General features: G+C 39.2%; 1 protein-coding gene across 1 annotated transcript in view; it reads left to right on the forward strand.

The window, feature by feature from the left end:
- The window catches only part of LOC133633820 (unconventional myosin-XV-like), a 138,815-nt gene that overhangs the window by 50,613 nt on the left and 66,195 nt on the right, over positions 1-22,007 (forward strand). Inside the window, exons 25-36 of the mRNA XM_062026542.1 lie at positions 4,959-5,004; positions 5,075-5,199; positions 5,260-5,377; positions 5,447-5,622; positions 6,288-6,372; positions 9,109-9,141; positions 9,249-9,330; positions 9,445-9,575; positions 9,641-9,736; positions 13,719-13,847; positions 13,933-14,039; positions 18,910-19,088. Coding sequence (XP_061882526.1) covers positions 4,959-5,004; positions 5,075-5,199; positions 5,260-5,377; positions 5,447-5,622; positions 6,288-6,372; positions 9,109-9,141; positions 9,249-9,330; positions 9,445-9,575; positions 9,641-9,736; positions 13,719-13,847; positions 13,933-14,039; positions 18,910-19,088 — 1,307 coding nt within the window. The remainder of the gene's footprint in view (positions 1-4,958; positions 5,005-5,074; positions 5,200-5,259; positions 5,378-5,446; positions 5,623-6,287; positions 6,373-9,108; positions 9,142-9,248; positions 9,331-9,444; positions 9,576-9,640; positions 9,737-13,718; positions 13,848-13,932; positions 14,040-18,909; positions 19,089-22,007) is intronic.

The following is a 22,007-nucleotide window of genomic DNA, read 5'->3' on the forward strand; positions in this document are numbered from 1 at the left end:
TATCCATATATATCTATATATATATAGATATATATAGATATACTGTATATACACCTACTGAGAAATACCCCCAGGGGAACCCGAGAGGGTGGGAGGATGAGTTCCCCAACAGGACGGATCCAACGTTGACGACTTTAGCAAACAGCTTAACGACAATGACAACCGTAAGATGCATCTGTGGCAAGAGCCTCAAGAACGAGCGTGGCCTAAAAATCCATCATGGTCGAATGAAATGCTTGGTGCAGGAGAGTGACACACAGCGCACAGGACCGAGTCCTGGTGAGACGACGGAGGAGCCCGGCCGGGAGACACCCCACAGAGCCCAGAACCTTCATGTGATAAACCCTCCAGCTCCTAGCAAAGTAATTAAGCAGTCTCGTATCAAGTGGCCTCCTGCAAGCCAACACAAAGTGTGGCACCAATTCGACGAGCACACAGCCAGAATCATCGAATCAATAGCCAAAGGGGATGTCGACAGACGGCTTCAGACCATGACCACCATCATTGTTTCTTATGGAGCAGAGAGGTTCGGTGTGGAAGAGGACAAGCCCATCAGTTCCAACTACACCATGAACCGAAGGGCAGAACAGATCCATCAACTGCGGCAGGAGCTCCGGTCCCTGGCAAGGCAGTACAAGGCAGCATCTGAGGAGGAGAAGGCGCCATTGGCTGAATTCCGGAACATCATCAGGAAGAAACTGACAACCCTACGTAGAGCTGAATGGCACAGGAGGCGCAGGAGAGAGAGAGCCAGGAAGCGAACTACATTCATAGCTAATCCATTTGGATTTATCAAACAGCTGTTGGGGCAGAAGCGCAGTGGGCGTCTAGTTTGCTCCAAAGAAGAAGTTAACAACTTCTTGAAAAACAACCTGAGCGACCCTGAAAAAGAGAAAGAGCTAGGGCCCCTCAGTGCCTTATTGGACATACCATCTCCCACTGTCAAATTCATCACCAGCGAGCCCACCTGGAAGGAAATCCAGGAGGTTGTTACTGCAGCCAGAGCCAGTTCAGCTCCAGGACCCAGTGGAGTACCCTACAAGGTGTACAAGCGATGCCCGGAACTCCTTAGAATCCTTTGGAGGATCTTGCGAGTGATTTGGCGCAGAGGAACTGTTGCAGACCAGTGGAGGCAGGCTGAGGGTGTTTGTATACCTAAAGAGGAAAATTCCACCAAGCTGGAGCAGTTCAGGACCATCTCGCTCCTTAGCGTTGAGGGAAAGATCTTCTTCAGCATCCTTTCCAGAAGGTTGACTGACTTCCTCCTCAAGAATGCCTACATCGACACCTCGGTCCAGAAAGGTGGAATCCCAGGTGTGTCAGGATGCCTGGAACATACCGGTGTGGTTTCCCGGCTGATCAGGGAGGCGCGGGAGGGTAAGGGAGACCTTGCTGTGCTTTGGCTTGACCTTGCCAATGTGTACGGCTCCATACTCCACAAGCTTGTGGAGACTACCCTGGACCGACACCATGTACCCAAGAAGATCAAAGACCTCATCCTGAATTACTACGGGAACTTCAGGCTCAGGGTCACTTCCGGGAGCATAACATCAGATTGGCACAGGCTTGAAAAAGGCATTATAACTGGGTGTACAATCTCAGTTTGCCTCTTTGCCCTAGCCATGAACATGGTAGTCAAGGCAGCTGAAACGGAATGCAGAGGCCCTCTGTCGAAGTCTGGAACTCGACAGCCCCCCATCAGAGCCTTTATGCACGATCTCACTGTCACAACTACATCAGTGCCTGGCGCAAGATGGATACTCTAGGGCCTGGAAAAGCTCATCTCCTGGGCAAGAATGAGCTTTAAACCAACTAAATCCAGGTCGATGGTTCTGAAGAAGGGAAAACTGGCAGACAAGTTCGCTTCTTCGTGGATGGCACAGCAATCCCATCTATCACAGAGAAACCGGTCAAGAGCCTGGGCAAGGTTTTCGACTGTAGTCTCAGGGATACTGCAGCAATCCAAACGACCATCAAAGAACTGGAGACTTGGTTATCGGCTGTAGACAAGTCTGGCTTACCTGGCCGGTTTAAGGCGTGGATTTACCAGCATGGCGTCTTACCCCGGATACTCTGGCTTCTGTTGTTGTATGAGGTTCCTCTGTCAACAGTGGAGACTCTGGAGAGGAAGATCAGCAGCTACCTCCGCCGATGGATGGGCTTTCCACGCAGCCTGTGCAGCACAGCACTGTATGGGAAGACCAACAAGCTCCAGCTCCCCTTTAGTAGCCTGGACGAGGAGTTCAGGGTCTCTCGCACTCGAGAGGCTTTGCTGTATCGTGACTCCAAGGACTCCAAAGTGGCATCAGCAGGCATCGTGGTGCGAACTGGCAGGAAGTGGAGGGCTCAGGAAAGCCTGGAGGTTGCTGAGTCTCGGCTGAGACATAGGGCCCTGGTGGGCACGGTGGCAACAGGCCGTGCTGGGCTGGGAGCCTTCCCCCAACCTCACTATGAGAAGGCACGTGGTAAAGACAAACGCCAGCTAGTCCTGAAGGAGGTGCGTGCAGAGGTTGAGGAGGAACGAACCAGCAGGATGGTGGGTATGCAGCAGCAGGGAGCATGGACAAGGTGGGAGGGTGCACTGGAGAGGAGGGTGACCTGGTCTGAGATCAGGCTGGCTGAACCCCAGCGCATTAAGTTCATGGTTCAAGCTGTCTACGACGTCCTACCCAGCCCAGCCAATCTCCATCTCTGGGGCATGATTGACTCTCCAGCCTGTGTGCTGTGCTCCAGGAAAGGCTCACTGGAGCACATCCTAAGCAGCTGTTCTAAAGCTCTGGGGGAGGGCCGCTACCGCTGGCGGCACGACCAAGTGCTGAAGCCATAGCTAAAGCCGTGGCCAAAAACAATAGCAGCAAGCAACAACTTGACAAGAGGAGAATTGCCTTTGTCAGGGCTGGAGAGCAGCCACAGTCACAGTCCAAACCAGCAGCCGGGCTCCTCACCTCAGCATTGGACTGGGATCTTCGAGTGGACTTGGGCAAGCAGCTCAAGTTTCCAGACTATGTTACAACAACTTCGTTGAGGCCAGACATCTTGCTTACATCAGTATCTTCACGGCAGGTGCTACTGATAGAGCTGACAGTTCCTTGGGAGGATCGCATAGAGGAGGCAAACGAGCGGAAGCGGTCAAAGTACCAGGAGCTAGTCGAGCAATGCCGCAGAGGAGGCTGGAGGGCACGCTGTGAGCCCATTGAAGTGGGGTGTAGAGGCTTTGCTGGCCGCTCACTGTGTAAGGTGTTTACACTACTTGGCATCACAGGTGATGGAAAAAGGAAGGCCATCAAGACCACCATGGAGGCAGCAGAGAGAGCCTCTAGATGGCTTTGGATCAGGAGGAGCGAACTGTGGACCAATGCTACTGGGACACAAGCTGGGGTCTGATCAACCCTGGCTGGGTCACCTGAGGGAGGGGGTATGATGTTGAAAGACCCGAAACCCCCGGTGATCTCAGGCACATCACTGAGGATGTGTCCCAGTGCATCTGAGGATGTATCTTACAATCACACACAATATATATATATATATATATATACACACAATATACAGTATATATATATATATATATACAGTGTATATATATATATATATGTGTGTATACATATGTATGTGTATGTATTTGTGTGTTTATATAAATATATGTGTATATAAATATATGTTGATATATATATATATAAGTGTATATATATGTGTTTAAATATATATATATACACTTCTACATATATATATATATATGTATATATGTGTTTGTATGTATAAATATATGTGTTTATATATGACATTATATTTCTGTGTATGTGTGTGTGTATATATATATAGGTATATGTATGTGTATATGTAAATGTGTATATACCTGTATATGTGTGTGTATATATAAATATACATGTATATACATGTGTGTGTATGTGAGCGTTTATATATGAATGTGTATACATGAATATGTGTATATATGTATATATACACTACCGTTCAAAAGTTTGGGGTCACATTGAAATGTTCTTATTTTTCAATGAAGATAACTTTAAACTAGTCTTAACTTTAAAGAAATACACTCTATACATTGCTAATGTGGTAAATGACTATTCTAGCTGCAAATGTCTGGTTTTTGGTGCAATATCTACATAAGTGTATAGAGGCCCATTTCCAGCAACTATCACTCCAGTGTTCTAATGGTACAATGTGTTTGCTCATTGGCTCAGAAGGCTAATTGATGATTAGAAAACCCTTGTGCAATCATGTTCATACATCTGAAAACAGTTTAGCTCGTTACAGAAGCTTTTTTTGAGCAGATTGAGTTTCTGGAGCATCACATTTGTGGGGTCAATTAAACGCTCAAAATGGCCAGAAAAAGAGAACTTTCCTCTGAAACTCGACAGTCTATTCTTGTTCTTAGAAATGAAGGCTATTCCACAAAATTGTTTGGGTGACCCCAAACTTTTGAACGGTAGTGTATATATACAAACGTATATATACATATTTATAGATATATATATATAAATTTGCAACTTCCGCTTTCTTCCGACGAAAAAAAAAAAAATCTATATATATCGATCGTTTTATTGAACGCATTTTTATTGATATCGTTTATATTTTTATATATAAATATATATTTATGTGTGTGTGTGTCTTTATATATATATATATATATATATATATATATATATATATATATATATATATATATATATATATATATATATATATATATATATATATATATATAATATAATTTTATCGCCCAACCCTAAAAGTGTAAATATGCACATTTCTACAGACCTTGCAATAGAGGGGATCCTTGGAGTTTGCCAAGTTTCATACAAATTTATCCTAAAACCTTTTTTATGATGTGCAGCGAAGCCTGTGGGTCAGAGGACTCCACTGTCTCGGACACTGTGGACATACTGTATGTTACTGTTATTAAAAATTCACTCTGTACTCACTGTTCTTCCCTCTTATAGGTGTAACCCTTATTTTGTGCGATGCATCAAGCCAAACCACCTAAAGGTATTTGACAAGAAATGAAAACCAACACTGACAAGTGTGAGTGAGTGTGCATATTTGGTCACATGTGCAGGAGGCCGGACTGTTTGACACAGAGCTGGTGAGCACGCAGCTGCGTTACTCTGGAATCATGGAGACCATACGGATCCGCAAGGAAGGTTACCCGGTCAGGCTCACCTTTGACGGCTTCCTCTCAAGGTGGGTGTGATCCCCAGCAAAATGTATGCACGCTCACTAAGTAGGACGCCCTTCAAACAGGTATAAAGCCCTGCTCTGCATGAAAGAAACGCCGCCCGCCCTCGGAGAAAACTGCGCCATCGTGCTGCGCAAACTGGGCCCCGTCAAGGTCGGCTCCTTCCAGCTGGGAGTCAGCAAGGTCAGCCGACGTGCGCTCACGCAAGGTCAGGGAGAGGACGACTGTACAGGTTCATGTGTGTGTGTTTAGATCTTCCTGAAAGAAGAGCTACATCAGCTGCTGGAAAGCAAGCGGGACCGCCTGCTCAACATCGCCGCCCTCACGCTGCAGAGATATGTGCGCATGTACTTCATTCGCAAGAACTTTGTCAAGTTCCGACACTGCATGACACGCTTTCGTGCTCGCTGCAAAGGCTACGTGATCAGGTAAGGCCTCCTAAATTGAAGGGCCCGATGTACGCGGGCCTTGTCGACGCGGGAACCTTTGTTTTTTCGTTTAAAAAATAATAGCATCCATAATAAGCACGTGCTAAATAGCATGTGCTAACCATATACAGTAGAACCTCGATCTTCGAACTTAATTGGTTCTTGAACATGGTTCCTCGACGGAAACGTTTATTATTATTAGAGATGTCCGATAATGGCTTTTTTGCCGATATCCGATATTCCGATATTGTCCAACTCTTAATTACCGATTCCGATATCAACCGATACCGATATGTACAGTCAGATGCATTAAACAATGTAACAATGTTTTCCAAAATAAATCAACTCAAGTTATGGAAAAAATGAGTCAAGACACGACCGTTGTTGTCCAAATATCTGCCAAGACAAGTGATCACAATTGTCTTGCCTATAGTACCGTCAAGCACGGTGGTGGTAGCGTGCACGAGTGCCACCGGCAGTGTGGAGCTGTGGTTCATTGGGGGGAAAAAAGTTCATTCCAACTGTGACATTGTGACGCACAACGTGATCCCGCTTGTCCCTTTGACAAATAGTAAAAGGCTTTCTGAATCGTGAGGGTTGGATTTTTGTGATATTAGACATGTGAAGAGTTTGTGACGTGACTTCTTGTCTTTATTTGCACACAGGAGAAAGTTTTCTAGGAGGAGGAAATACTTAATCAGGCTGCGCTCCATCGTGCGGCTCATTGTCAACCGGCAGCGTTACATGCGGGTATGTATGTGTTTGCATGCTAAATGTGCACCACGAAAAAGGGGATGGGTACCGAACCTGGTACCTCATTTGGCGCCGGTCCTACCAGGCACCGATTCACGTAAAAATTCAACGGTGCCGCGTTTGGGAACCTGGGTTGCACATAACGTCACGCCCGGTCGGCGATCACTCCAGCAGCCAAACTACCTCTAGGCAATGTTGCAATTTTTCAATGCTAACAAAATAATTGACTAAAAAAAAAAACGTAAGTAAAAAATGTGCTAGCTTGATGCTAATATACATTGGCTTTGCTATTGACATGCTACTGATTAGCATTTGCGACCATTTCAACACTTCCAAATTTGTTATTGAAAAAAAAAACTACAACTGAGATGCATGTTATAATCAAACAGCTTACAGTATTAACACTTTGTAGGGCGCAACAAAAGATGAGATTCAGCCAAGACTGAACTGACTAGCCAACACACCATCCCTAACATTACTGCCATCTAACGTCTTGGACTTGCAACTGTAATTGAGACCGTAACAACTGAACAGCAGTTATCATAATCTGCTCATTTTTAAATGTTGCAATAAAAAAAAAAAAAGATTTTATCATAAAAAAAATAAATAAATTAAGATCTTTTAACCCACACAAAAGTACCGAAACTTGGTGCCGTTGAGTACCGGCATTGATCCCTCGGTAGCGGGAATTGGTGCGGTCAATGTCAAATGTGAACGGTACCCATCCCTAACCATGACTATTTGATTGACACCCGTTAGAGCTAAAACCTCCACTAATATGGGTCAGCCTTCACAGATAAAAGCTTTAAAAACTCAAAAAAGATTTTGAAATTAGCAATTAAAACTTATTATTAGCTATTCTTGCTAGTATTGTGACGTTTTGTGTGTCAGAACCAACTTGTGGTGTTTTCTTCCTCAGAAAGTTCTCATGTCTCACTGAAAAAAATGACTACTCGGGGGATTGTGACTTGTATCAACTTTGTTTGGATGTTTTGACTAGAAATTTGACATTTATACTTGCCGAAATTGGGACTTTTTTCAGTGTGGGATCCTCTTTTTTTACACCGAAGAGTCCTCCCATTTTATTTTAGGTGACTTAAATGGAAGATGAACAATTTATTCTACAAAAAGGAGTCAATAAAACAATACAAGCCGTCTAAAGTCCAGAGCACTCTCCACATGTGCTTTTATCCATCTTGCTGCCTCGCCTCGGCGGATATCGAAACTGAAAGTTAACTTTGCGCACATCCTAACCGTTAAAACTAGATGACAGGTTCAAACACTGATGACATTTATTAAACAAGACAAAAAGCAAGGAATTAAACAGAGACAGAATTAAATTTGGCTCAATTGAGGAGAGACGTCTGGACTGTACTCTTGGACAGTCTCCATCACGCTCTGGCGAAAGATTGTACGCCTCCTCTTTTATTTGGACTTTCCCTGATTACATGGCAACAGCTGTTTCTAAGGGACGGGGAACGTAAAAAGCCATCGCCTTTGATTACAACAGTTCAAAGAAAAGGTCGTAAAACAGTTCACAGAAAAAGTCCCTGGAAGGGAGTCGGGTCCTGCTTCCTTTTCGCTTTGTAGTTCTCGGGTCAAGACAATATCTTTCTGTTGATTACAATACATGAAAGAAACAGAACACCTTTATGTTGCTTCCCATCCTACACAGTGGAGTTTTACAAGGCTTCTGCTTGGTAGGATTAAAGACAGCTTTTGTCTGCTTGCCGGGAACTCATTGAAACACAAAGTTTACTTAGATACAATTATTCTGACACTAGAGGTAACAAATGTGTGCGTACCTGTAGATAAGAAACAGGGTGAGATGTGTATATATATATATGTGTGTGTGTGTATATATATATATATATATATATATGTATGTTTTTTTATGAATTGATTGTCATGAAAAAAATATATATACTGTAGGTGTGTGTATATATATACATATGTATATATATATATATACACTACCGTTCAAAAGTTTGGGGTCACATTGATATGTCCTTATTTTTGAATGAAGATAACTTTAAACTAGTCTTAACTTTAAAGAAATACACTCTATACATTGCTAATGTGGTAAATGACTATTCTAGCTGCAAATGTCTGGTTTTTGGTGCAATATCTACATAGGTATATAGAGGCCCATTTCCAGCAACAATCACTCCAGTGTTCTAATGGTACAATGTGTTTGCTCATTGGTTCAGAAGGCTAATTGATGATTAGAAAACCCTTGTGCAATCATGTTCACACATCTGAAAACGGTTTAGCTCGTTACAGAAGCTACAAAACTGACCTTCTTTTGAGCAGATTGAGTTTCTGGAGCATCACATTTGTGGGGCTAAGATAGGCTCCAGCACCCCCGAGACACTGAACAGGACAAGCGGTAGAAAATGGATGGATGGATGGATGGATGTACAGTATATATGTATGTATATTTGTATAGATGTGTATATATACTGTACATAATTACATAGGTATGTATATATGATATACGTGTATGTATATATGTGTGTGTGTGTATATACATATATATATATATATATACACATATTTTTACTCTATATACTGCATATATTTACATTCATACATGTACACATTTATTTTTTTATTGACATTTCAAAAATATGAATAGATTTAGAATCGAGATGACTAAGAATCGCGATTCGGATGTGAATCTTTTTTTTTTTTAGTAAACAGGAAATGTTTTTGTGTTGTCTTTTTTGCCAGACGGTGGTGGATCCTGCGAGGAAGGCTGAGGAGGTGAGTGAGGGTTAAGAGGAGGAGGAAGGGGGAGGTCACATGTTAAAACACAAGCGCGTGCCTACCAATACGTGTGCGTGAGTGCGTGCGTGTGTGTGTGTGTGTAGGACCGCATCAATAGAGAAGTGGTGAATGTGACCACGCTGCCTATCCCTGCCCAGCTGGCCGCGCTGCTGCAGGCGGCTTCAGGTGCGCACACGTGCGGCGGATTGGCCAGTCCTTCAGTGCCGTTATAAATACACCCTCATTGCCACTGTTTCTGCGTGCGTGCGTGTGTGTGTGTGTGTGTGTGTGCGTTTACAGGTGGAGCCGAGCTGCACTCGGACTGCTTGGCACTCGTCCAGGCTCCAAAGGTGCAGGTCGACCCCCAGCTGACCTTGCCCCTGGACATCAACAACTACCTCATGACTCATTACATCCGCGCCATATTTAGGGTGCGCACACTCATACGCGCTCAGTGGTGTTTAGGTGTGGGCTCTCAAATTGTGTGTGTTTTTAGGAGCCGTTGTTTGGGATGCTGACAGCCCCACTGGAGAACTCCCTGACCCGATTGGACCAGGAGCTTCAGCAAGGATCGCTCAACGTTTTTGTGCTGGTAGCCCTTATTTACAATACACACAGACAGCATTTATACACACAATACATACGTAAGATCAGGTTTTTCAGGGCCGATACAGGTTATTAATAGTAGAGGAGGCCGATAACCGATATTTGGAGCCGACATTCATTTGCAGTAAAACTTAGCTAAACATGATTAGTATACATCAATACACATCTGGAGGAGGCTTTAAGTTGTTTGTTTGTTTGTTTGTTTTTTAATTAATCAATCTGGCAGGTTCAAACACTGATGACATCTATTAAACAAGACAAGAAGCAAAGAATTAAACAGAGACAGAATTAAATTTGGCTCAATTTGAGGAGAGACGCACGGACACTGTACCCTTGCACAGTGTCTCAGCACGCTCTGCCAAAATATTGTACACCTGCACCTTTATTTGGACTTTCTCTGACCACATGACAACAGCTGCTTCTAAGGGACAAGGTCGTAAACAGCCATCGCCTTTGATTACAACAGTTCAAAAGAAAAGGTCGTAAAACAGTTCACAGAAAAGGTCGTAAAAGAGTTCAAAAAGAGGTTCGTAAAACAGTTCAAAAAGGAGGTTCAAAAAGAGGTCATCTGGAACTTGGGCAGATCCTGCCTTCTCTCCGCTTTGTAGTTCTTGGGTTAAAACAATATATTCCTGTTGATTACAATACATGAAAGAAAACAGAAACACCTTCATGTTGCTTCCCCCCTTACACAGTGGAGTTTTACAAGCCTTCTTCTTGGTAGGTTTCAAAGACAGCTTTTGGTCTTCTCGCTGGGAACTCATTTCAACACAAAGTTTTTGTGATAACTTAGATAAAATTATTCTAACACAATCCAACAAAATATTACACAATAATACCATAACGATACAATTCCAATTACAAAACCAAACCCCGGCCCAGCAACATTCAGAATAGCAATCAACAGAGCAATTGAGAGGACACACAAAAACATGACACAAAACAATCCAAAAGTAGTCAAACAAGAATGAATAATATCAACAACATAGTAATTAGGAATCCCTCATTGACATTATCATCACAGCCATTTATTTAAAAAAAACAAAAACATTTAAAAAATGAACAATAGTGTCACAGTGGCTTACACTTGCGTCACATCTCATTAGCTTGACAATAGTTAAAACAAGTTGTTTGTTTTTCACTCTTTTTTTTTTTCAGGAAACGTCAGACCACATAATTTATGTGGTGCTAATGTTGTGGTTAATTTAGCAGCAAAATGCATCAAGGGGATTTATTACCGTATTTTACGAGCTATAGAGCGCACCGTTATTCAGGCCCCACCCACCAAATTTTAGATGGAAAAAAAATGTTTACATATATTAGCCGCATTAGACTATAAGCCGCTGATATACACCAGTATGAAAGATTTTGTAAATGTTTATTTACATACCTTAATTGTTCCGAACGGTGCCTGTCACCCGGCAGTATAACGGCTGACCAAACAAAACAGAAATGTTCATCCATCTGTGTGATGGCAAATTGAAACGGAAGCAGTATTTTAGCTTTTCCTTTACGTTTAGCATGTTTTTAGTATAACGGACCGATTGGGGCCGTGTACCTACCGTTATGTTAAAGTTAAAGTACCAATCATTGGGCAGCAGCAGTGCCGCACCCGGGAATCATTTTTGGTGATTTAACCCCCAATTCCAACACTTGATGCTGAGTGCCAAGAAGGAGGTAATGGGTCCCATTTTTATAGTCTTTGTTATGACTCGGCCGGGGTTTAATCTCACAACCTACCGATCTCAGGGCGGACACTCTAACCACTAGGCCACTGAGTAGTTTGCAGAAATTTTCTCCCGACAAACTCCCGGTATTCAGCCGGAGCTGAAGGCCACGCCCCCTCCAGCTCAATGCGGACCTGAGTGGAGACAGCCTGTTCTCAAGTCCGCTTTCCCACAATATAAACAGCTTGGCTGCCCAATGACGTCATAACTGTAGAATGATCGAGGGCGAGTTCTTGGTTTCTTATGTGGGTTTATTGTTAGGCAGTTTCATTAACGTCCTCCCAGCGCGGTAACAACACACAACAACAGCAGTCACCTTTAGTCTACCGTAAAGCAGTTTGTCTGCCGTAAACAGCAATGTTGTGACACTCTTAAACAGGACAATACTGCCATCTACTGGATAGCCTTCAGAACACTGAAATTCAAGTTTTTATTTTATTTATATGTATAATAAAATATATATATATATATATATATATATATATATATATATATATATATATATATATATATATATATATATATATATATATATATATATAGCTAGAATTCACTGAAAGTCAAGTATTTCTTTTATATATATGTATAATAAAATAAATATATATATATATATATGTAGCTAGAATTCACTGAAAGTCAAGTATTTCATACACATATATATGAAATACTTGAGTTGGTGAATTCTAACTTAAATATATTCCCCTCTTAACCACGCCCCCGCCCCACCCCCACCTCCCGGTTTCGGAGGTCTCAAGGTTGGCAAGTATGATATATATATATATATATATATATATATATATATATATATATATATATATATATATATATATATATGTATGCTACCTTCCATTCATTCTATTTCAATTCTTAAACTGCAAATAAAAAATACAATTAGGACCATTTTATCTATTTTCATTTATGAAAAGTTGGAAATTTAATGACTTTTTTTAAACAAATAGGCAAGAAAAGGTGTGATTTTCATAAAAAAGGATGTTAATGTTATGCTAAACGCAAAAAAAAAAAAAGCTAAAATACAGCTTCCGGTTCAATTTGTCATCACACAGATAAGCACGCAATTTTGGAAGAACGTATATTCGATTTTTGTGTTTATCTGGAAAAAAAAAAATCCATGAAAGGAAAACAGCACAACATCCAAATTTATGGAAATATTTTTATGAAAATCAACCCTTTTTTGTTTGTTTAAAAATTTTCCATATATAATAAAAATGTTAAAATGGCCCTAATTGTATTTTTATATTTGTGTTTAAGAATTGGAAATAGAATGAAAGGAAGGTACACGGACCCCGATGCCCTTAAAGCTGCACAGATTTAATTTAGAAAAGAGAAATGTGTGATACTTCTCTTGTTGCCTTATTTGTATTTGTGTCATTCAATATTTGGGAATAATTTTAATAAACAAAAAACAGTTTTCTTTTAAGTAATATCGACATTGATCAGAGCTGTTGTGGAGGTCTTGCACCTCCAGGTTCTTCGGACCACCAATTACCGACATGCCAGGCTCTTCCAGGTTGACGACACTGTTTTATTTTACAATAAAAGTGCAAAGTATTATGGGGTGCTTTCCATCAGTTGTCTTTTCCCTCAGTAGAGCACAGGAATGGTTTCTCTCCAGAGTGTCATCTGTCTTACTCTCGCTCTCGTTCGTGCTCGTGCTTCACCAACCACTCTCCCTTCTCCTTCCCGACTGCTGCCTTTAACAGAGCGACAGGTGATCAGACAAACACTCCCAGCTGGGTCATCTACGCACCTGTCGCTGATTTCGAAGCCGGTCCTGGCACACCCCGCTTCGCTGCAGGGGATTGTGACTTGTATCAACTTTGTTTGATACGGGGTAACCCCGGACAAGTCTGTACAGCTCTATATTGACTTTATGGAGGAATGTAGCTAATCATAGAACTGGCATCCAATGTCATTAAAAAGGTAATAATTTTGAATGAAGAATCGATTCTGAATCGAATCGTTACGGCCAACAATCGAAACGAATCGAATCGTGTGGCGCCCAAAGATTCTCAGCCATATTTATTACTGTTTACCTCACTTGTTATTTATTTCTTAGAATACTAAATACCGGTATGTGTATGTTTATTTAAAAAAAAGGCAGATACTGATGTATTTCAAAATGCCAAATATCGCCACCGATAATCGGTCGATCTCTACATGGTGAAAGACATCCAATAATCCAGTTTCCCAGCAAATGATGTCATGTGTGTCTTGTGTCAGATCCTTCGCTTCATGGGCGACCCCGACTTGAACGGGGCCCAGGAGAACCTCTTTGGCAACTACATCGTCCAGAGAGGACTCGCTCGCCCCGACCTCCGAGACGAGATCTTCGCCCAAGTCGCCAACCAGGTGCTCCCCCAAAAGAAATATTTTCAATATATCCCTTTTTTTTTTCGCCGTTCCATCATATCGTTCCGTGCTCCCCCTCTCGCAGGTGTGGAGGAACCCCAACGTGCTGAATTGTGAGCGGGGTTGGCTCCTGTTGTCCTCGTGTCTGTCCGCCTTCATTCCCTCCCCAAGGCTGGTCAAGCACCTGATCAAGTAATCGCATTTTTGAGTGCAACAACTACAAAACCCAAAACCAGTGAAGTTGAATATAAGGTGCAAATCCTTTTCAACTTATATTCAATTGAATAGACTGCAAAGACAAGATATTTAACATTCGAACTGGAAAACTTTGTTATTTTTTGCAAATATTAATTCATTTGGAATTTGAGGCCTGCAACATGTTTCAAAAAAGCTGGCACAGGGGAATGTTTACCACTGTGTTACATGGCCTTTCCTTTTAACAACACTCAGTAAACGTTTGGGAACTGAGGAGACCAATTTTTGAAACTTATCAGGTGGAATTCTTTCCCATTCTTGCTTGATGTACAGCTTAAGTTGTTCAACAGTCCGGGGGTCTCCGTTGTGGTATTTTAGGCTTCATAATGCGCCACACATTTTCAATGGGAGACAGGTCTGAACTACAGGCAGGCCAGTCTAGTACTTGCACTCTGGCTTGGCATTGTCTTGCTGAAATAAGCAGGGGCGTCCATGAAAAAGACTTTGCTTTGGATGCTCCAAAACCTGTATGTACCTTTCAGCATTAATGTTGCCTTCACAGATGTGTAAGTTACCCATTCCTTGGGCACTAATACACCCCCATACCATCACAGATGCTGGCTTTTGAACTTTGCGTTTAGAACAATCCGGATGGTTCTTTTCCTCTTTGGTCCAGAGGACACAACGTCCACAGTTTCCAAAAACATTTTGGAATGTGGACTCGTCAGACCACAGAACACTTTTCCACTTTGCATCAGTCCATCTTAGATGAGCTCGGGCCAAGCGAAGCCGGCACGTTTCTGGGTGTTGTTGATAAATGGCTTTCGCTTTGCATTGTAGAGTTTTAACTTGCACTTACAGATGTAGCAACGAACTGTAGTTACTGACAGTGGTTTTCTGAAGTGTTCCTGAGCCTAATTGGTGATATCCTTTACACACTGATGTCGCTTTTTGATGCAGTACCGCCTGAGGGATCGAAGGTCCGTAATATCATCTCTTACGTGCAGTGATTTCTCCAGGTTCTTTAAACGTTTTGATGATATTATGGACCGTAGATGGTGAAATCCCTACATTCGTTGCAATAGCTCGTTGAGAAATGTCGTTCTTAAACTGTTCGACAATTTTCTCACGCATTTGTTCACAAAGTGGTGACCCTCGCCCCGTTCTTGTTTGTGAATGACTGAGCATTCCATGGAAGCTGCTTTTATACCCAATCACGGCACCCACCTGTTCCCAATTAGCCTGTTCACCTGTGGGTTGTTCAAAATAAGTGTTTGATGAGCATTCCTCAACTTTCTCAGTCTTTTTTGCCACTCGTGCCAGCTTTTTTGAAACACGTTGCAGGCATCAAATTCCAAATGAGCTAATATTTGCAAAAAATTATGAAGTTTCCCAGTTCCAGCGTTAAGTATCTTGTCTTTGCAGTCTATTCAATTGAATATAGATTGAAAAGGATTTGCAAATCATTGAATTCTGTTTTTATTTACGAATTACACAACGTGCCAACTTGACTGGTTTTGGGTTTTGAGAATGGTACTCAGCAGAGTCGCTGGCTTGTTTTTTATTTGCATTATACAGCTAGAAAACAACAAGAACAATAAGCAACATAACAAGAAAAAGTTAATGCTAAAAATTTTAATAATTAGGGTTTTCCCAATCCGATACTGATATCGGATACCGGTCCGATATCAGCAACAAAAACAAGTATCAGATTACAGTGTTGTCTCGAGTATCGCGGGGGTTACGTTCCGCACGACTCGGCTACAAAAGGTAAACATGTTAGCAGGGATGCAACGATATGTAAACTTTATATTACAGTTATTGTGACCAATTTTAGCGGTATTTTTGAATATGCTCAAAAAGTACTCATACACGCACTGAAATGTTTCGATTTTTTTAAATAACTAAAATAAATATTTAAAAAACCATACTACTTTTGCATGTTTTGTATGTCTTATGTTTCTCCAATGAAAGGCTTCTGGCAGGCGTTGTGGTGTCCTACTCTGTTCAGCGGTCCTTGAAGGCACCTGCGTGCCATATTCCGCCGAGTACAGATCGATCGCCCCGTTTTAAGAGAGCACAGCTTGTAGGTTGCTCGGACAGTAATGTGTTTGCGTGAGTTTAGATTGTGGAATGTCCTTTCTTAGTGGGGAAAGACATTCATGTCTCTTGTATTCATGTTAGCACATACACGAACAAGCTGGCGTCAGTCCCTCCGAGAGTTTCTCAAAGTGCAGTTGTCAATCACGTTTTTTTTGGTCATTTTTATTTAAATACTAACCGTCAAGAGCTTTACCACAGTTATCATTATTATTAGCGTTACGTCCCTACATGCTAGGCTATAAGCTTTGAGGAGCCAGCAGGTAAACAACAGCCAATAGAATAATGTATAATTTTTATTTAATAAAGAAAATAATAAAGAAATCTTTGAAGGCTGCCCCATATGACACATGTGGAAAATGGGAGGACTTTTTTGACTGCCTGTGCCGAGGGATGCAATATTCAAGTGAATATACAAAACTACTATCGATATGCAAAATCGTTATTTTCAAATTAAAATTATTTATAACTTCTTACCCACGGGAAAAATGTTAAAACTATGGATTGTGACAGAGTCAGATGATTGCCAATTTTGTTGTCAGGAGTCTGAATCCACCCTGCATTTGTTTTGGTATTGTCATATTGTGTCTTCGTTTTGGGTGGAAGTTGAAAAAATGTGTTTAAAGATTGGTTTGTTTATGAAGCTTGATGTGGTTTCTGTTATTTTAGGAGAGTTCATTGGCAATCATGATTTAGTCAATTTTAATTATAGTACTCGGTAAAAGGTTTATTTTTATGGCCAAAAACAGATATTCACTTAGTATTACTTTCTTTAAAACATTTATTCAGTATTTTTTAACTTTAGAAAGTTATATGGTTGAAACCGATAATGATGCCAAAAAACATTAAAAAAAAGATGGTAAGTCCTCAAATGCTTATTTTGAAAATGTAATTTTGTTTATAGATTATATGCAATTTGTTGTTGTGTTTCCTAATTTGAGTGTACATAAATGAAGGTGTGTGTTGCTGAGCCCTGGACATAATCTGGACTGGACCTGGTTTTAAGAACCCTTTAAACAATCTAATTTCATTGACAACCGTGTCTGGTGAAGATAAGGTCCTTTTTAAAAATATATATATATATATATATATATATATATATATATATATATATATATATATATATATATATATATATATATATATATACATATATATATATATATATATATATATATATATATATATATATATATATATATATATATATATATATATATATATACATATATATATATATATATACATATATATATATGTATATGTATGTATATATATGTATGTATATATATATATATATATATATATATACATATATATATATATATACATATATATATATGTATATGTATATATATATATGTATATGTATATATATATATATATATGTATATATATATATATATATGTATATATATATATATATATGTATATATATATATATGTATATATATATATATATATGTATATATATATATATATATATATGTATATGTATATATATATATATATGTATATATATATATATGTATGTATATATATATATATGTATATATATATATATGTATGTATATATATATATATATATATGTATATATATATATATATATATATGTATATATATATATATATATATATGTATATATATATATATATATATATGTATGTATATATATATATATATATATGTATATATATATATATATGTATATATATATATATGTATATATATATATATGTATGTATATATATATATATATATGTATATATATATATATATATATACATACATATATATATATATATATATATATATACATATATATATATATATATATATATATATATATATATATATATATATATATATATATATATATATATATATATATATATATATATATATATATAAAAAATAAGATAAATAAATAAAAAACATTTTCTTGAATAAAAAATAAAGTAAAACAATATAAAAACAGTTTCATAGAAACTAGTAATTAATGAAAATTAGTAAAATTAACTGTTAAAGGTTAGTACTATTAGTGGACCAGCAGCACACACAATCATGTGTGCTTCACGGACTGTATCCCTTGCAGACTGTATTGATGTATATTGTAGGAACCAGAATATTAATAACAGCAAGAAACAACCCTTTTGTGTGAATGAGTGTAAATGGGGGAGGGAGGTTTTTTGGGTTGGTGCACTAATTCTAAGTATATCTTGTGTTTTTTATGTTGATTTAATAAAAAATTAAAAACAACAACAGCCAAGCACACAATAGAACGCAAGCCAGTGTACTTAATCGAACGATATTGCATTCTAAAAGAATACATTTGTCAACATAAACAAGTATCAAATAACTAACTATAGTTGCATATTACTTACATATACAAAGTCTCCAAGGCAGAAATGTATTGGAAAGTATCCAGTAACAAACGTGTTTTGCATCAATTACCACCCCACTTCAACTTAAAGACAGCATAAAACCATTCCAGACGGTTGATAATGAATAAGTTTGTATATTTTCAGTTATAGCACACCATAAAAGTTCTGCAGTATTTTGTATGTGCAAAATCAATAGCATATATAATTTCTCAGCAAATCAACGTGGATTGGTTGTAGCCTGTTTACAACATTTTAGGTTGTTTATGCAGTTTTACATAATCCTGCTAACTCACTAACGATTTACAACTCAATATTTGTTTCATGCTAAATTTTTTTTTTTTTTCATTCTCATGACGTAATCTACTTCGGTGTTTGTCTGCAGGTTCGTGTCCGACTACGGCCCGGAAGGCTACGACTCGGTGTGTCAGCGCCGTCTGCTCCAGGCCATGCAGGGGCGGAGCGCGGGGCCGGAACACGTGCGCACGTACCCGCCCTGCCTGCTGGAGTGGACCGCCAACCGCAAGCGAGCGCACACGGTCCTGCACGTGCACTGTTTCGATGGTGAGGCAGAGAATCCCTTTTAGGAACTAAAGTACACAACATTGATAACTAGGAGTGTCGATTTTCGAATGAATCGCGATTCTTATGTCTAACGATTCTTAATCGGTCAAAAAAATCATATATACAGTACAGGCCAAAAGTTGTAGTTGTTGTATTGTTTATTGAGTATGTCATAGTCAACTCCACATCATACATGTAGTAGAAATGTCCGATAATGGCTTTTTTGCTGATATCCGATATTCCGATATTGTCCAACTCTTAATTACCGATTCCGATATCAACCGATTCCGATATATACAGTCGTGGAATTAACACATTATTATGCCTAATTTTGTTGTGATGCCCCACTGGATGCATTAAACAATGTAACAAGGTTTTACAAAATAAATCAACTCAAGTTATGGAAAAAAATGCCAACATGGCACTGCCATATTTATTATTGAAGTCACAAAGTGCATTATTTTTGTCAACATGCCTCAAAACAGCAGCTTGGAATTTGGGACCTGCTCTCCCTGAGAGAGCATGAGGATGTTGAGGTGGGCAGAGGTTGGTCGTTGAGGTGGAGGGGCGGGGGAGATAGGGGGTAGCGAGGGGTGTATATTGTAGCGTCCCGGAAGAGTTAGTGCTGCAAGGGGTTCTGGGTATTTGTTCTGTTGTGTTTATGTTGTGTTACGGTGCGGATGTTCTCCCGAAATGTGTTTGTCATTCTTGTTTGGTGTGGGTTCACAGTGTGGCGCATATTTGTAACAGTGTTAAAGTTGTTTATACGGGCACCCTCAGTGTAACCTGTATCGCTGTTGATTAAGTATGTCTTGCATTCACATGTTTGTGCATACAGACGCCGCACATATTTTGTGATCACTTGGAAACAACTATTCTAACAGTTACGTCGGCACACCGCAAGCCATAGTTTGGACAAACTAAACTAACAAATAAAAAAGTGTAAATCTTTATTCATTAATCTTTATTGTTATTCTTTTTGTTCCTGGTGCCCAAAGTAGGGTCCACAAAGGCACTCCGAGGTAGATTCAAAAAAATCTCTGAAATCTTCTCGAAAGTCTTTTTAAAAGAGTTGATGCTGTTATATTCGCAAAGACGTTCTTACTTGCTGTCCGTGTCGCCTGCTGGCAAGTGGGCAACCACGAAGTTCTGTCTGGTCTCTTTCTGCTACCTTCAGGGCTCCTTTTGGGACGCCGTCTCAAAACATGGCCAAATTAAAACCTTTTCCACACGGTCTTGCTGACATCTTGCCAATGGATCTGTATTTGATACCTCGTTAGGCCAAAGAATGTGACAGATTCCTCTCAAAACTCTTGGTGTGGAAGACTGACAGTTGGCACATGTCACTTGCTGTCATTCTCCAGCGTTCTGCACCACGCATGGAACGCAGCTCTGGGATAACTTCACTTTTGTCTTGCTTTTATATTCCGGAGATTCCCAAATCTATATATTCAACCTTGTAAAATACTTTTCTGACTTTGTTGATTCTGGTTTTCATCGCAATGTGTACTCGCGACATAGGTGAACTCATTTGTTGTTGGTAAGGCGTCTCCATACAGATTAGGGGTGTCTAAACTTTTTCCACTGAAAAATTATAATAATCATAATAATAATAATGGATTTTATTTGTAAAAAGCACTTTACATTGAGGAAATAACCTCAAAGTGCTACAGTATATAAAAAAAAACAAAAAATAAAAAGATAATAAAAAAATAGAAAAACTACAACAGCCAAATAGCTAAAACTAGTGTGCATATATCTAAACAAAAAGGCTTTTTTAAAAAGAGGGGTTTTTAAGCCTTTTTTAAAAGCATCCACAGTCTGTGGTGCCCTCAGGTGGTCAGGGAGAGTGTTCCACAGACTGGGAGCGGCGGAGCAGAAAGCCTGTGGAGGCCATTTTGATATTTTTTTATATTCATTTTCAAAACCAATACAATATTTGTTGTAACTATTAGAGCAGGGTTGTCCAAACTACCGCCGGCGTCTTCAATTAAAAGTCAAATTGTACTATAATGCTGGACATTAATAGCTATTTGAGACTATGACCTTTTATCACGCTATGAATGATAGGAAGCACAGCATTTACTTATATGACTCATTGCAAACAACCTTCCATAGTCATGGCGCAAAAGAAAAAACAACACATATTGCTAACAGACATGGTCACACCTAACACAATTTTACACTATTTGTGGATCTTATTAAAAAAAAAGTCCTTGCACCATAAAAATATTACAATTACACCATTACAAAGCATGATGGGAAAATGCAAAACACTCTCCACACTTATCCATGTTTGGCACATTTCAGCTGCTTGATATTTCTGATTGATTACAAAACTTTAAGAATGTTGTCACGGAAGTAAACAATGTAGGAGTCCAAATTTCTCATACTCTTTAATATCCAATTATATAAATGATTAATGATATAACCATACGTATGTATATATATATATATATATATATATACACATTTATAAAGTTACTTTACATGCAGTCAGCTTTCGACCTGCCTTTTGCTTGCCGTCTCTGCATCCCGGGGTCAAGATCATCGCTACCTTGACACATTCCAAGCTCTGCTAGACTAACGCTCACACCCAAACGCATGAAATGTTGGCATTGTTGAACATGAGTATCCAACATTGTAACAACATCCATGAGTCCGAAAAGATGAAATTCATCTTTGGTTCCCGTTAAGACGTTTGGTGTAAACTAGAGATGTCCGATAATGGCTTTTTTGCCGATATCCGATATTCTAATATCATCTTGACTTTAAAATCTACGATTTCCATGCAAATTATCCATCAATCTGTAAAAAAAAATTCAATAAAAACTTTTTTTTTTGCAAATGTGTAACAAGGCAATTATACATGTGTGTGTATATATATATATATATATATATATATATATATATATATAT

This window comes from Entelurus aequoreus, linkage group LG18 (genome assembly GCF_033978785.1).
Source record: "Entelurus aequoreus isolate RoL-2023_Sb linkage group LG18, RoL_Eaeq_v1.1, whole genome shotgun sequence".
Lineage (NCBI taxonomy): Eukaryota > Metazoa > Chordata > Actinopteri > Syngnathiformes > Syngnathidae > Entelurus > Entelurus aequoreus.